The sequence below is a fragment of the Sorex araneus genome, chromosome 1, assembly GCF_027595985.1.
Source record: "Sorex araneus isolate mSorAra2 chromosome 1, mSorAra2.pri, whole genome shotgun sequence".
Taxonomy (NCBI): domain Eukaryota; kingdom Metazoa; phylum Chordata; class Mammalia; order Eulipotyphla; family Soricidae; genus Sorex; species Sorex araneus.
This window is the reverse complement of record NC_073302.1, coordinates 348,904,312-348,918,937: the sequence shown is the minus strand read 5'-3', so window position 1 is coordinate 348,918,937 and position 14,626 is coordinate 348,904,312. Positions and strand designations below refer to the sequence as shown.

The 14,626-nt window shown below is 46.8% G+C and overlaps 1 protein-coding gene across 1 annotated transcript in view; it reads right to left on the bottom strand.

The window, feature by feature from the left end:
- The window catches only part of BMPER (BMP binding endothelial regulator), a 321,842-nt gene extending 316,149 nt beyond the window's left edge, over positions 1-5,693 (bottom strand). Inside the window, exons 1-2 of the mRNA XM_004606953.2 lie at positions 5,165-5,693; positions 4,101-4,186 (exon numbers count right to left, since the gene is read on the bottom strand). Coding sequence (XP_004607010.2) covers positions 4,101-4,186; positions 5,165-5,273 — 195 coding nt within the window. The 5' untranslated portion in view covers positions 5,274-5,693. The remainder of the gene's footprint in view (positions 1-4,100; positions 4,187-5,164) is intronic.
- Between the last annotated feature and the right edge of the window lie 8,933 nt (positions 5,694-14,626).

The window sequence follows — 14,626 nt, the reverse complement described above, 5'->3', positions numbered from 1 at the left end:
CCTGAGGCACAGGGGCAGCGCACACCCCCTGCACTCTGCTGGGATTGGAGTCTCCCTCCACCAGAGGGCCGCTGGCAATAGCCAAACAACTAATTCAGATCTGCCTCAGCGCTCGGACAGGGGGGTTTATCTTCACAATGGCACAAGTTAGTCTCCATCCTTTCAAATAATTCTACTGAATACATTAGCCTACGGAGATATTAGCCAATGGACCATGGCACTGCTAAACAATGAATAATCAATTCAGATCATTTCCTTAGCATCAAAATTGAGAAGTGATAAGAAACTTTTAAATTATAGCAACATATACATAAATATAGTAAGTGCAGATATCTCTAAACACATATGGGTATATTACATACAAAAATACAGCACAAAAACTAAATATATGTACCCTTGCTCTTGATGCCTCTTCTCCTCTCTAACATCCCTTCATACATACACAGCCTCTCACATGCACAGTCACACATTCACACACATTCATTACACATACACTCAGTCACTCACGCACAGTTACACACTCACACATGTTCATACCCATACTCAAACTCACACCTGATTCATAGTCACACACACTGACTCACATGTAGTCACATACATTCACATATACACTCATGCACACACATATGTATACAGTCACATACATATGACTCACATATGGCCACATTCACACACACCCGCTCACACACACTCACTGACACATACTCACATACTCACATATACACCCACTTGATATAGTCATCCACTCAACAGACACCTGTTCATACATTATCACTCACATATAGTCACACACATACATACCCACTCACACACTCACACACACTCACAAACTTCCACGGGCTCCATATGCAGCCACACACCCCACAAAATGTTTGCCCTCATTCTCTGAACAAGGGTTCGACATGTCCAACACTTGCTCAGATAATAAGTATCTATTCTCTGGACAGGACATGAGGATTTCATAGAGACAGTAGCCCAGAGAAGCAACGATGTTGGTAGCTTCTGTGTTGGGTGACAGAAGGTTTCTGTGATGGGAAGGTGTAGGGCGGCAGACAAAGTCTCCTCTGTGCTCACACTTGAGCAGCCCGTAGTAGGCGGAGCCCACCTAACACCGAATTTCACGTTGCTTTTTATGAGCACAGGGTCCATTTCTACATTGCACCTCTGGATTTAAAAGAGGAAATTTAAACCTCAGAATAATGTTTTCTGCTGAACAAAATGTATGCCAAACTAAGCTCTGACCAACTTCTGGTTTTCTAAGCAGCGGCCTCCAAAGTTTTCTCAAGTTTCCAGGACTGGGCTGGACTCATGGGCTGTGCCTTCTCCTAGAATAGAGGTGGGCAGGGTGGGGAGTGGGAAGGGTCACTTCTCAGGTACATGGGGTGGGGGCGGCAGGAAGTGAGGGACAAAGAGCACAACAATTGCTTCCACTTGAAAAGCACCTGGAAGCTTTTCTCCCTTAAGTGTTAGGGGAGATGGGAAGAAGGAATTCCAGCATGACTGGGGAGACAATTCCTGGTCCCAGTCCTCCAGAACATTCTTTAACATGGGTGAAGCCCCACTTTGCTCTTGCCAGAATAGAAGCACACTTGCTTGGGGACTGTGAAAGCACTGCCTATGGCTCCAAACTGAAAGCTAAATTAAAAATAGAGCCCAGCAGGGTCAGAATGAGAGTATAGTGGTTAGGGCAATTGCCTTGCACACAGTATAGTATAGTGGGTAGAGCACTTGCCTTGCACACAGCTGACCTGGTCCATCCCGAGAACCCCATATGGCTCCCAGGGCCCTGCCAGGAGTGAGCCCTGAGTACAGAGCCAAGTGTAAGTCCTGAGAACTGCCAGGTGCCACCCCCAAACTAAAACCAAACCAATCAAGCAGTGCAGCCTCAACTGCTCGCCTTCCCAAATTTTACCATTTAGGTCCCACTTTCCACTCCCTCCCTGGAATCAAGGAATTGAAAAAAATTTTTGTCTCCCAGCAATACCCTCCCCGCCTCCTAACACACACACTTTAAAACAAGATCCATCACCAGCTAACACACAAGTTTTTCTTGGACCACAACTGGTTCTGGCAATATGCTCAGGTCTATGCAGATGAGAATAAATGAGGATAAAATTATTCAGGTCTGTTTGCTGTGGCCACTACGCCCACTGTCATCCTCAAAATTCCCACAGAAATGAGCTCACTGCACCTTTGAAACATTTCTGAGCTCAAAGGCTTAAAAACCAGGTCAAGTTGATTTTGAGGGGTTTCAATTCTATTTGCCATGTTCTTTCCCAACTGAAACAGTTCATGTCTTTTTTAGCAAATGTTGAGGTTAGCTTTTTTTTTCAACATACATTAGGAAGTAGGACACCAACTTAGACTCAGCCTTCAGTACCTTTCTGCCAAAAACTGGACCAACACCACCTAAATACGAATATTTTCTTTTTGCAAAGTACAGTTAGGACTATTACATACCCTTTCACTGTACATACACAAAACTAGCTCACAACTAAAGCTCCCTGCATGTCAAGTGAAATAACGGGATTTTCCTTTCATATAATGTGATTAGCAAATGTTAGCTAACTCAGCTCTGTAAAGATTCAAAGGGAAAGGGAAAAAAAGTAACTCGAGCAGTGACAAAGAGTTGAGTACTGGACCATCCTTCTGTTTTCTTTGCTTTTTGGTATCTCTAGACAAAAAGCCTGTTTCTGTCTAGAGTTGCAGGCATGCTCTCAGGAGTCCATTTCAGCTTTTCTGTTGACCAAGAGAGACCCTCCCCAGATACTCAAATGTGGCACACTCAGTCTGGCGTCTGCAGAACACAAATGGGAACACTCCCCCAGGCTTGTCCTTTGTAAAGACTAACATCCAGCAGTGCTCATAGATTCTTAGAGCATCGCTGGGTGTGGCCCAAAAGACAAAAAAGAAAAAGAAATATACATCCAAATACACTACATTTGTAAATAAAAGACTCCAAACTAAAACCCAAAACTTTCTCAACAGCTCTTCTAATAAAAAAGCATTAACTGTAACAGCAACACAAAGACAGAATAGAGCACCCTACTCGGCTTTCTGCTTTGGAGCAGCAATATTGATCCTCCCAGAAAACCTAATACATTTTTGGAGGGCTCCTGGGCATCAGAAGAGGTGCTCAGGGGACTGTGCAGTGTCCTCCAATGGTATTGGAGCCCCTCGCATACAAAGTACAAGCTTAGTCCTTTGAGCTATCTCCCCATCTAAAGAATTTTATGTCTGTTTCTGCAGCTGTCTTGGTCTTCAGAAGCTGATCATCATTAATGCAAATGTTCACCTTCACTCATTTATCATTTTGCAATATTGACCTCATCTCTTGTCATGAATGTCTGGGTAGCTTAAACCCAGATGGATTGGCTTAAACAGAGATGACTCCTGCTCCAGCTCCATAGAGAAAGCTGACTGCATAACAATCTCTCGCTCAGGTCTTTGCCTCAGGTCTTTGCTGGTGATGGTGACGGTCTTCCTATATTCCCAACAGGACTTGGGTAGGTGAAGCATTGAAGCATTGCTAGGTGACTAACACATAACACACCCTTGGGTAGTCTTTGTGGACTTAATTTTCAACCCAGAAATTCTTATTCTTTTAACTTAACTTGTCCCAAATATTACTTTGGGGATCTTATTATTAATTACTGAAGAAGAATAAATCAAGACACACTATTTTTTGAAGTTGAGTAGCCACCGCTAGCATTAACTAAGCAGCCTAGGTCCAGTTCCTTTCTAAATTCTGCTTCCAAGTCAGAAGGCTGAAGACTGTTTTTGAGAGCAGAGTTAATAACCAGCGAAGAAATTCAAGATCACTTCTTGTCATCACGGCTAGTCCTCATCACTGGGCCGTTCCCTTTCTCTCTCTTTCCCCTTGACCCTGATTCTTAGACCTTAATGTCATCTCACCACTTACACACTGGCTTCACGTTATTGGATCAAGCAGAAAGTCGCTGGCAGTAACTGTACTCGGGAGGTGCGTGCAGTTTTGCATGGACTGATGGTAATCCTTGAGGCCCGTTCATATGATCACATAAGGGATTCACCTTGCCAGAACCGCAATGGACCCCACAGATCTGATAGGCAACACTTACCAAGCAGACACACATTATACAAGGGTTGTCGGTGATAAAGGGGATCTGGAGAACTTCACCTTCATTTTCACATTTTGCAACAGAACCTGAAGTCAGGAAATAAAGTTTGAATTGAAACTTAACTCACTGGTATCACAAAATTTATGTTTTTGCTGACCATCCTTTCAGCAACAATGACCCAGATTTTAGAAATACTTAATGAGCTTTAAAATTTCTAACTCACCGAGTCAAACCCTTCCCCCCCCCCCAAAAAAAAAGAAAATTAAGTAGTTGTATTCTTAGGACTCTGATGGAGATAAATTTTCTGCTCTCCAATGATTTGAAGAATACTCTTCTTTTAAGAAGGCGTTCCAATTAAATACATAACCATGCGCAAAATATTGAAATTGGTCACTTTGGTTGATCGTAGACGAGAGTCGGAATCGGAGGTTCACGACTGCCCCCATAAAGAGGCCTCTATAGGAACGGACCTCACTTTGTGATGGGTGGAAATCACTTTTGAACACGAGTGTCTTTGCTCTTATAGACTGACTCAATATTTCCTTTTTGCACCAGGTGTCAGTAAAGCCTGTCCTTCAGAACAGCAGCTGAGGTCTTCACCTGCCTGACAACATATCATTATGCTATCTCGCCGCTGTTCCCCTTTTCACATATGATCATCTACTTAAATGCAGGATCTGGAGGGCAGCCACGGGTGCATTTTGAAAAAGCACACTCCCAGCGCGAAAGGTAGAGGAGAGAGCGAGAGAAGCGCACGCTCCCCAAAGGATGCGTTTCTTCCCCGTCAATTTGCAAGGAGGAGGCAAGATTAGAGCAAGGGTGGAGAAGACATGAAAAATAAATCAGGGGATTTGTCCAATCCAACTAGGATCTCCACATTAGAGTCTGGGGTTCCCACCGCCCGCCCGGAGCTCAGTCACCATCGCGCAGCCCGCAGCCAGGATCGCTGGGACACCCAGGACACTCCGGAACCCTCTGTCCCAGATGCTCCCTCACTACGCCCCCGGCCCTTGCGCCTCCTCCCAGGTACGCGGCGCCCGGGGAGCTGCCCCAGCCCTGCCTACCTGTCAGGAAGGAAGACGCCAGGGACACGGGCACCCCGGAGCCACCGAACAGCAGCAGGACGCAGCAGGTCGCCGCGGCCCGAGCCCCGACGCCGCACGAGCTGCGCATCGTCGCCTGGAGGCGTCCCGGGCGCCGCAGGTCCGCGCCGCCGCTCGCAGTCCGGGTCGGGCTCGGGGCTGGCGCGGAGACGGGGCGCGGGGGCGCGGCGGGGGCGGGCGCGGGGGCGGGGTGCGGGCCCCGGAGGAGGGTCCTGAGCCCGCGCCTCCAATGCGGCTCAGCCCTCGGTCGGGAGTCTCTCGCAGCCACCGGCCGCGAGCCGGGGAGGGCGGGAGGTGTCGCCGCCGCCGCGTCCCCGCCCGCCCCACCGCCTGCGGCGCGGCCGGACGCACGCGAGGGGGCGCGGGGCTGGGGAAGCGGCTCCCGCGGCGGCGGAAACTGGTGTCGGCGCTGCTCCAGGTGGCCGGCCGGGAGCGAGGGGCACCCCGGCACCCCGAGGCTGCGCTCCGCTCCGGGCGTGGGCGGGGCGGGTGGGCGCGGGCGCGGGCGCGGGGCTCTGCGCGGGTGGCCGGCGGGGCCGCAGCTGCCGGCGCTGCAGGGCCCGGAGCGGCGCGGCCGACTCCTCCCTCCGGCCCGGGCGGGGCGCGGCCGCACTGACCGCTCGGCCCCAGCGGCCGCGAGCCCGAGCCCCGCTGCGTCCCCCGTGGTGCGCGCCCGGGCTGGCCGCACCAGCGCCCGAGCTCCGAGGATGCGCTGCGGCGGGGACTGACGGGGCTGGGACGGGGCGCGGGGTAGGACTGGGCGCAGGGTAGGGACTGAACTGGAACTGGGCGCGGGGCAGGGGCCGGGCGCAGGCTAGAGATGGGGCTGGGACAGGGCGCGGGGCAGGGACCCGACGCAGGGTAAGAACGGGTCTGCGGTGCGGCGCGGGTCTGAGATGGGGCGCGGGGCTGGGACGGAGCGCGGGGCAGGGACCCGCGAGCAAAGAGAGCTCCGAGCAGGGATGGGGCGCTGCGCGCACCGCACTGACCTAGCCGGGTCACTGCAAGGACCGGGCTTGCCGGGGACCAGGCGCGGGGCGCGGGCAGGCGCCGCGGAGCCCGCTGCCCTCTTTCGGAGACGGAGTCGTTGCCCAGTCCCGCCGGAGGGGCCGGCGGACACGGCGCGGCGGGGCGCACCTCGCGGCGTCCAGGGCCGCGCGGGCTGTGCGCGCCGCAGCCCGCAGCTGGGAAAGGGAATTCGCCTGCATGCCGGCATCCCGTCTGTCGCTGCCCCCTCCTCGGGGACGGGCGCTGATGTTTTGTTTTCATTTTCGTCCGGTGGCTAGAAGCTGCATTTAATTCACGCGGCATCGCCATCCTCCCTGCTCGCTTCTGGAGCTGACAGAAGCGCGTGGCTCAGACATTAGAAAAACAGTAAAGCTGGGGAAGTGGTCAGTACCCAGAGCCTAAGGCGCCTGCCTTGTGTGTAGTGGACCCTGGTTCAATCCCGGGCACCACTTAGGGTCCCTTGAGCACTGTCAGGAGTGACCTCTGCGCACTAGTGAGTGCACCCCAAAAACAAGAAAAAAGAGAAGAAAGATGGTCGCTGAGTGCTTAAGTCTCTTCCGCCCACGAATAACAGCCATGGCCAGGCAGCTTCTTGAAAATCTGGCTCTGCTCTAGTCACCCCTAAGGAATCATGCCGAACGATAGAGAGAGGACGCGAATACAGTCACCATCGCAGAAGCCTGTCTCAGCCCCCAATCTTAAAAATGAAACGGGGAGAGACAGGAGGTCCCCCAGCACTGCGGGAGAGTGGCCCAAATCCACAGGGGAAACAAACGGCAGAGAGCCCGACTGGCCAGGTGTGCGATTGTGTGCAGGAAGCCCTGGGCTGGCAGGAGCACCGTGTCAGTGGCACCCCACCCCGCCCTCAAGCTCAGTGCCACTACTGCACTGATGTGGGCGCCAAACCCAAGAAACAAAACGCCAACTATTACTGCTTGTAGGTGCAATCAGTTAAAACTGCCGTGTGCTCTGTGAAATAGATGCTCTCTGGTTATACTTAGATATATTTAAGATGCGGTCTCCTAGTTACGGAAGACAGTGACAGGGAAGGGGAAGGACTTCTGCTGCCCAGACATGAGTAGATATGGAGGACCATGAACTTCCAAGTGAGCTTGAGTAACTGTGGTCGGAGTTCCTGGCGCACACCCCACAGCCTCAGTTTTGCAAACAGAACCACTCATGGTAGCAGTAGCATTTCTCATCAGAGTCCTGGTGCTTTGCATGCAGGCAGGCCAGTTCCAGGTATTAAAGCCACATGGGAAATGTTTCTGACCACCTGGAAGCCTGTCAGTGAGAAAGAGGTAGCGAAGCCTTGATTCTAATTGCCCTTCTTCCTCTGGGTTCTAATACACTGCTTCCAGGGCTTCCCCTTGCTCCACAAACAAGCCCTACCTTTAAAAGAACACTTCTCCCCAGGGCACCTTAGTAGTCCCACTTTCCCACCTCCTCCCTTTCAGGGACAGCATATCAGCTGTTGGTGGTCAGTTACTGTCGACCACAGCCGAGATATTCTGGCACAGAGAAGAAGCAATCTGCACTGATGGCACAAAGATTTGCTTTCCACTGGTTGGTCTGTTTGAGGGCCACACCTGGCAGTGCTGAGGGTTTACTCCAGGTTCTGTGTTCAGAGATCCTGCATGAAGGCTTGGGTACCATTTGTGATGGGCTCCCAACTGGCATATTTTCTTTAATATAGCCACCTCTTCCCCCCCACGCCCCCCCACACCATGGTGTAGCCAAATTCCATCTTTCCTTACAGCTAAGTAGTATTCCACACAATTTCTTTATTCACTCATCTGTTGCTGAGCACTTGAGCTTTTCCAAGCCTTAGCATTGCGATGATCATTATTCCTGCAATGGTCATAGAGGTGCACATTTCTCTCCATGTTAATCACAGTGTTCATGGGATAGATGCCAAGTATTGAAATCACTGAGTCACATGGTAATTCTTACTTTATGTTTTTGAGAAGTCTCTATATTATTTTCCAGAGAAGCAGATCCAGGTGGCATTCCACCATCAATGAATGAGGGTTTCTTTTTCATTACATTTTAGCCAGCACTGGCTGTTTCCAGTGTTTCTGATCTATGCCATTCTCACTGATATGAGGTGGTATCGCATTGAAATTTCATTTGCATTTCCCTGGTCATCACCAATGCTGAATACTTTATAAAGACCACTTATTTAACACAGTCTGTTCCATTCATAGCTAGACAAAGCACTACTTATCTTCCTTAAAGTGAAATACATGACCTGTCAGACTAACAGGCAGACAGGCCTGTCGGAGGAGGAATTCTCTCCATTTCCTCGCAAAACTATAATGTTGAATCTGTGCTGGAAACCCAACTAAACATACAGGAAAATGTGTATTTTTTAAGTCTCCAGGTCACCTCAAGAGAAACCATATCAAACCACCTTCCTAAAAATGTAAATAAATCAAGCCCTTCCAGAATACAGCCAAGTAAAAGGTCTGTGAAACCAGCCATGAGGGAGGGCTGAAAGCAGTCTATAAATTTGTGAAGGTTTTGCTTTATAGAATGCACCAGACTAGGCATTTTAGACTTGATAAGTATAAGGGATGGTGCTACCAAGGAGCTGAGAAGCCAGTAAGTGAGATAAAGCAAGTTTATAAATGAATGTGGTGCAAGGTTGAAAGTGAATGTCAGCGGAGGAGATAAAGTGGCTTGCCCTGCAAACTGAAAGGCAGTAGAGATTAGGCTTCAGGAGGAGGTGGCACAAGCAGGGGCCTTGAATGCAGGCAAGTTTTAGGAGGAGCAAGGGCTGTCCAGGACCAGCAGGGTGACAGCAGGAGGTCACATGATTCATTAACAGTAGGGAGAAGGCATTCACTTGGCTCTATCTGTTGGCTGAGCGGGAGCTGTGGGGAGGCTTGGAGATAACCAGGAATGGATGGGCTGCAATGACAGGCTCCACCCTGGTGATAAAGAGGAAGGCAGCCATGGAGGACCTTATAAGTGCTCAATTCTGTCAAACAGCTACACTACCTTTCTTTACCCTGGGAAACATTTCTGCAGCTGTATCTGTGAAGTACATATGAAGTCTTTATGCACAAATGCTAGTGAATGCCACTTCCACTTAGATCTGTCTGAAAGGGTGATAGGTATTTCTCATCCTCAATTTATGGCTGGAGGTTCTTCCGGGGAGAAAGTGGAACTGTTGCATTGTTTTGTTGAATTCTTTGGTTTTATCATCACACTTTGCAGTGCTCAGGGGTCTCTTCTGGTGGTCACCCCAACATGATCATGCTATATCAGATTGAATCCAGCCTCTAGCATGCACTATAGCCCATCGAACTATCCTTCTAGCACAAAAATCCTGTTTATAAACCATTGAAAAAATAATGATGAATGAAACTGGTGATCTTAGAGTTCATACTGATGGGTGTGGCCCCCAAGCCCTTAAATGATAATAATAATAATAATAATAATAATAATAATAATTCTGAGGGATAAAATGTAAATGACTTGCCCAGTGTCATCTAGTTAATGCCATAACCCATTTAAGTATAAGTCTTGGTCTTAGTCATGGCACTCTTCGTAACAAGTATAATCTTGTAATGAAAACCTGCCTTCTTGAGTCATAAGAATTATAAGAAACTATCACCAAGTATTTTAAATATGATACAAATTAAAGTTACAGATTTGGCAAAATAGGTACTCATCTCTATTGAGTACCTATTTTGAACTGAACTGTCACCAATGATGTAAGTTGTAATACCATTCAAAGTAGGTTGGGGCCAGAGCAATCGTATAGAAAGTAAGTTAGAGCATTTGCCTCGTATGCAATAGGCCCATGTTTCATCTTCGATATCTCATATGATCTCTGAGCACTGTTAGGAGTGATTCCTGAATACAGAATCAGGGGTAAGCCCTGAGCACCGCTGGATGTGCCCCTGGAAAACAAACAAACCAAAAGCAAATAGGGCACTTGCCCACCCTGGCTTGATCCTTGGCATCACATACGATCCCTTGAGCACCACCAGAAGTGAGCTGTGAGCACCATCAGGTATGGCCCCAAAAAAATCTTTTTTTAACTTAAAATCAACTACAACTTTGCTCATCTAGTGAACAATGAAAATTTATTTGAGGATTTCTAAGCTAAAAGTCAACATACTATACTTCTGGACTATTACTGAGCTGCTTAAATTCTGGTCTTTCAGAAAGGGCCAGAGACCACTAAAGCTGATGAGAAAGTCCTAGAATCTTCCCAAGCTACAGTCCTTCCAAAATAGCAGAGGCTCCAAAATGACTTTGGAGGAAACAGACAAGAAAAGAGAATGTGACAATGACAAAGGCATCATTTCAGTGATATTTCTCTATCTTACTTAAATGATCACTATTAAAACTGAATTAGTGAGTCATTGCTCTCATGCTTCCTAACTTATTTTTTCTATTATTCACAACTATTCACAATTATTCACAATTATTATTATTCACAGCTCTTTTCCTTACTCACTAAAAAGTTTATCCATTTCCAAAACAAGGCATTTTGATAAAGATGGTAGGACCAGCACCTTTTTAGATATGACTGTATCAAAATAACAAATTCATTTATTAAAAAATTTAAACAATATTAGAAAATATACACTCCTCTTTGTGCATACCCTGACCAAACCCTAGTCTCCAGGTCAAAGATAATGTTATGCTATGAGTTAGGGTCTGAAGTTTACCTGATGCACAAAACACAAGTCAAAGCAACCAAGCTGAATGCCACAAATTCTCCAGTTTACAATGGAGACCCAGAAGTTATTTTACAAAGATTTTTTTTTAATTCCCATCATTTGGGGTCAGAGCTATAGTACTGTGAGAGCATTTGACTTACATGTGGCTGACCTGGGTTCCATCGCTGGCACCTTACAGGGTTCCCCTGAGCCCACCAGAAGTAATCCCCAAACACAGAGCCAGGAGTAAACACAAAAAATTTCCATCATCTAAGATATATGTTTATGTGCTGATTAATTTTCAAGCTTCACTGAATAGACAATCTCTTTATGTTGGAAGTTTTCAAAATCAAATACCTGTTTGGCTCCAGGGCCAAATAGGCATGTTCACATCAGTGTTTGGATACAGGCTCCTTCGAAGTTCCATAAGAAGACACTTCCCAATCCAACCTCCTCCAAGGCACAGGAGCTGTGCAGCCTTATCTGTCTCTCCAAAATGAGAGGTGGCTGAGAGAATCACCACAAAGCAGAGATATCTCTTAAGCAAATGCCTTATTCCTGTTATTCTAGAGGCTACAAACTAGAACATTAAGCTGATCTCCTTCAGAGTCAGATTTGACAGTGCGGAGAAAAATCACCAGCCCCTCAGAGCCATCACTCACTATATCTAGAGATGTTGAGTCCTACACTGGTGGCCTCTTGAAGGAGGAATACTTCAGAAATGCAAGTTAAGTGTGGTGGAGATTCTGAGAGCCCCCTGGCTACTCCCCACCACTCATTCTCCTTTTACAGATGAGCCCATGACTGACTTGTGGTCTGAGGGATAGAAGTGAAAGTGTCTCTGAAGCTAAGGTCATGCTTGCCTTCCTTCTCCCTTTCCTACGCAGCTGGAAGGCCAGCAACCACCACATCAAATGGGAAGACTTGGCGCAGAAAATTTCAGGGATGTGGCAGAGTCAGAGAGCAAAGTAGACTCAGCACTGATCATCTCTGATTTTTTTCTCAATAGGAAATGAAAAGTAGTAAGCTACCCAGTTGCAAATCTCACAGGTGTCTTTGACTTTCTTCCCCCACCCCCACCTTCCCTTCCTTCTGTTGATGTTGCAGAGACCAGGGGTGGCCGACATGCTTTATTGTGTTGTCTGTGTTCTCTGTGACTACAAGTCAGAGCCCTACTGTCTGACAATCCTGCATCTCTAGGTCCTCAATCCCTTATCTTGAATCTCACTTCCAGCCACAGTGCTCAGATGAGCAAACACTGCAATAAAAGCCTCAGCGAACTCTAAAACTAAAACTGAGTGTGAGCATCAAGCCAGGAGTGCAACCCCTGCCCAAAACACATGTGGAGCTCTCCAGACAGAGTGTAGCCCCCGAGGAACAATAGGGTGAGTGTGCAAGCACCAGAGCCCTTAATGAGCACCATGGCCAACTCTCTCTCTGGATGTTGGCCGTTGATGGGATTACACACACCTGGGTTCCTCTGCCGGTACCTTCATGCATGAGGCCTGTTTGAACGTGTAGAGAGGAGCCTCCAGCATGGCTGCAGCTAGGTTCCGGTGGTCTTTGGCAGCCGGGACCTCTGCTTGGGGTGAGAGAAGCTGAAGCCTATCCCCTCCGAGGGGCCCCGGGGAAGACAGCCAGGCTTGCAGTCAAGAGACTCTCTACACGTTCAGACAGGCCTCATGCATGAAGGTACCGGCAGAGGAACTCAGGTGTGTGTAATCCCATCAAAGGCCAACATCCAGAGAGAGACTTAAAAGCAAGCTCTCAGAAGTGCACGGCCACATTGCGGCCACGTGATATCTTTAGCCTACTTCTCCCTCTAGGAGAAACTGGCAATCTTCTGAGAGTTTCCTGCCCCCATGGAACAGCCTTGCAAGTTTCCCATGGTGTATTCATATGCAAACTTCAGTAACAAGCTGGATCTCATTCCTCTGACCCTGAAGAGCCCCCAGTGCAACATCATTAGGAGGGCCAAGTCGAAATAGACTTCTAAGATCTCAGGGAAAGGACAAAATGAGATGTTACTGAGCCCGCCCCAGAAATCGGTGATTAACGGGATATTGTGATTGATTGTGATTGATTGATGGCCAACTCTCAGAGGTTCACAGTCCTGGTCATTGCAACAATGCCACCAACAGATGGAAGGGAAGGTGCTGAGGAAGATGCTTAAAATGTTACCAGAACAAAAATATATGATCCCCTGAGCATCACCAGGAATGATTCATGAGCACACAGCCAGGAGTAAGTCCTGGACACAGTGAGTGTGCTCCCAAAACTAATAATAATAATGATAACAATCTAAACATTTTATGGTAATTTTTGTATTTTATTCATTAAAGAATTAATATGTAATGGTTGACTCCCAAAATAAGAACTATAAGTAAACAGGATAAGTAAGGCATTGTTGTGGTGACTGGCTTTATACCTAGGAATTTACATAGATTACTCTTTCCTTTTACAAATAAATTTTGAGCAGTAGGTAGAACACTTGCCTTGCACTCAGATGACCTGAGTTTGATCCCCAGAACCCCACTTGGTCCCCTGAACCCTGCTAGAGTGATCCCTGACCACAGAGTCACAAGTAAGCCCTGAACACAGAGTCACTTGTAAGCCCTATAAAATAAATAAATAAATACATAATTGTTTTGAGGTTATAACATTTAATTATTTTGACTTGGTGTATTTTAGTATAGCATTATAATTCAGTATCTGTATATATTACATAGTGATCACCTACACACATATCCCTCCTTCGCCTCATTACATCACATATGAGTAAAATAATAAGGTATTTATATTTATTTATCTGGCTTATTTCATTGTACACAATACCCTTAATATGCATCCAGTAGCCTTATTTTCTATTTGAGCAAAATGAAATGTAAAAAGTTAAGTGAATTATTCATGCTCAGGTAATAGGGAATTTGGTACTTTAAAACCAGAATTCAGGTAAGTGGATGATTATGGTTCTTTTATTATTAAGCTTGTGAGTGGTTTTGCCATTACTATTCTTTGGTGGCATCATTTTTAATAACTATATACTATTCCATTGTGAAAGTACTATATCCTTTTAAGTAATCTTCTAAGGGTTACTTTTTTCCCCTTGAGCATGGGATGGCCACACACATGGATGTACTCAGGGCTTCCTCCTGGCTCTGTATTCAGGAATCATTCCTGGTGGTTCTCAGGGATATGCGGTAGCAAGAATCAAACTCATGTTGGACACGTGCAAGGTTAGAACCTTAACCCCTGTACACTCTCTCTCTCTCTCTCTCTCTCTCTCTCTCTGGCCCCTTCTAAGTTATCTTTACCACTAAAATACAATGCTTCAGTGAACATCTGTTTATTACTCATATCTATTTATTTAAGGATAAATTAATTCATTGGCAGAGCAAAGCATGTGCATTAAGGCTTTTGATTCACATTTCTAAAACATTTCAAGATAATTTCTCCCTTTAGTCTTAAAAACATATTATTCCCAACTGATAGTTGCTTAAAAAGATAGAAAGTCATTAGGAGCTCTAAGCAATTTCCCAAAGCTCATAGATGTTTGTAAATGCAGAGGATAGACAATCAGCTGAAAAACAGCTTGTTAAAAATAAAACACATCCCACTGACTTTTTAGAATGCATTGATTATGTGGTCTAAATATTTATTTAAGGAAAGCTTAAAACAAACAATAGTGACTTACTTGACCACTATTAACTTTCCAGCATAATAGCAAGTGTCAATG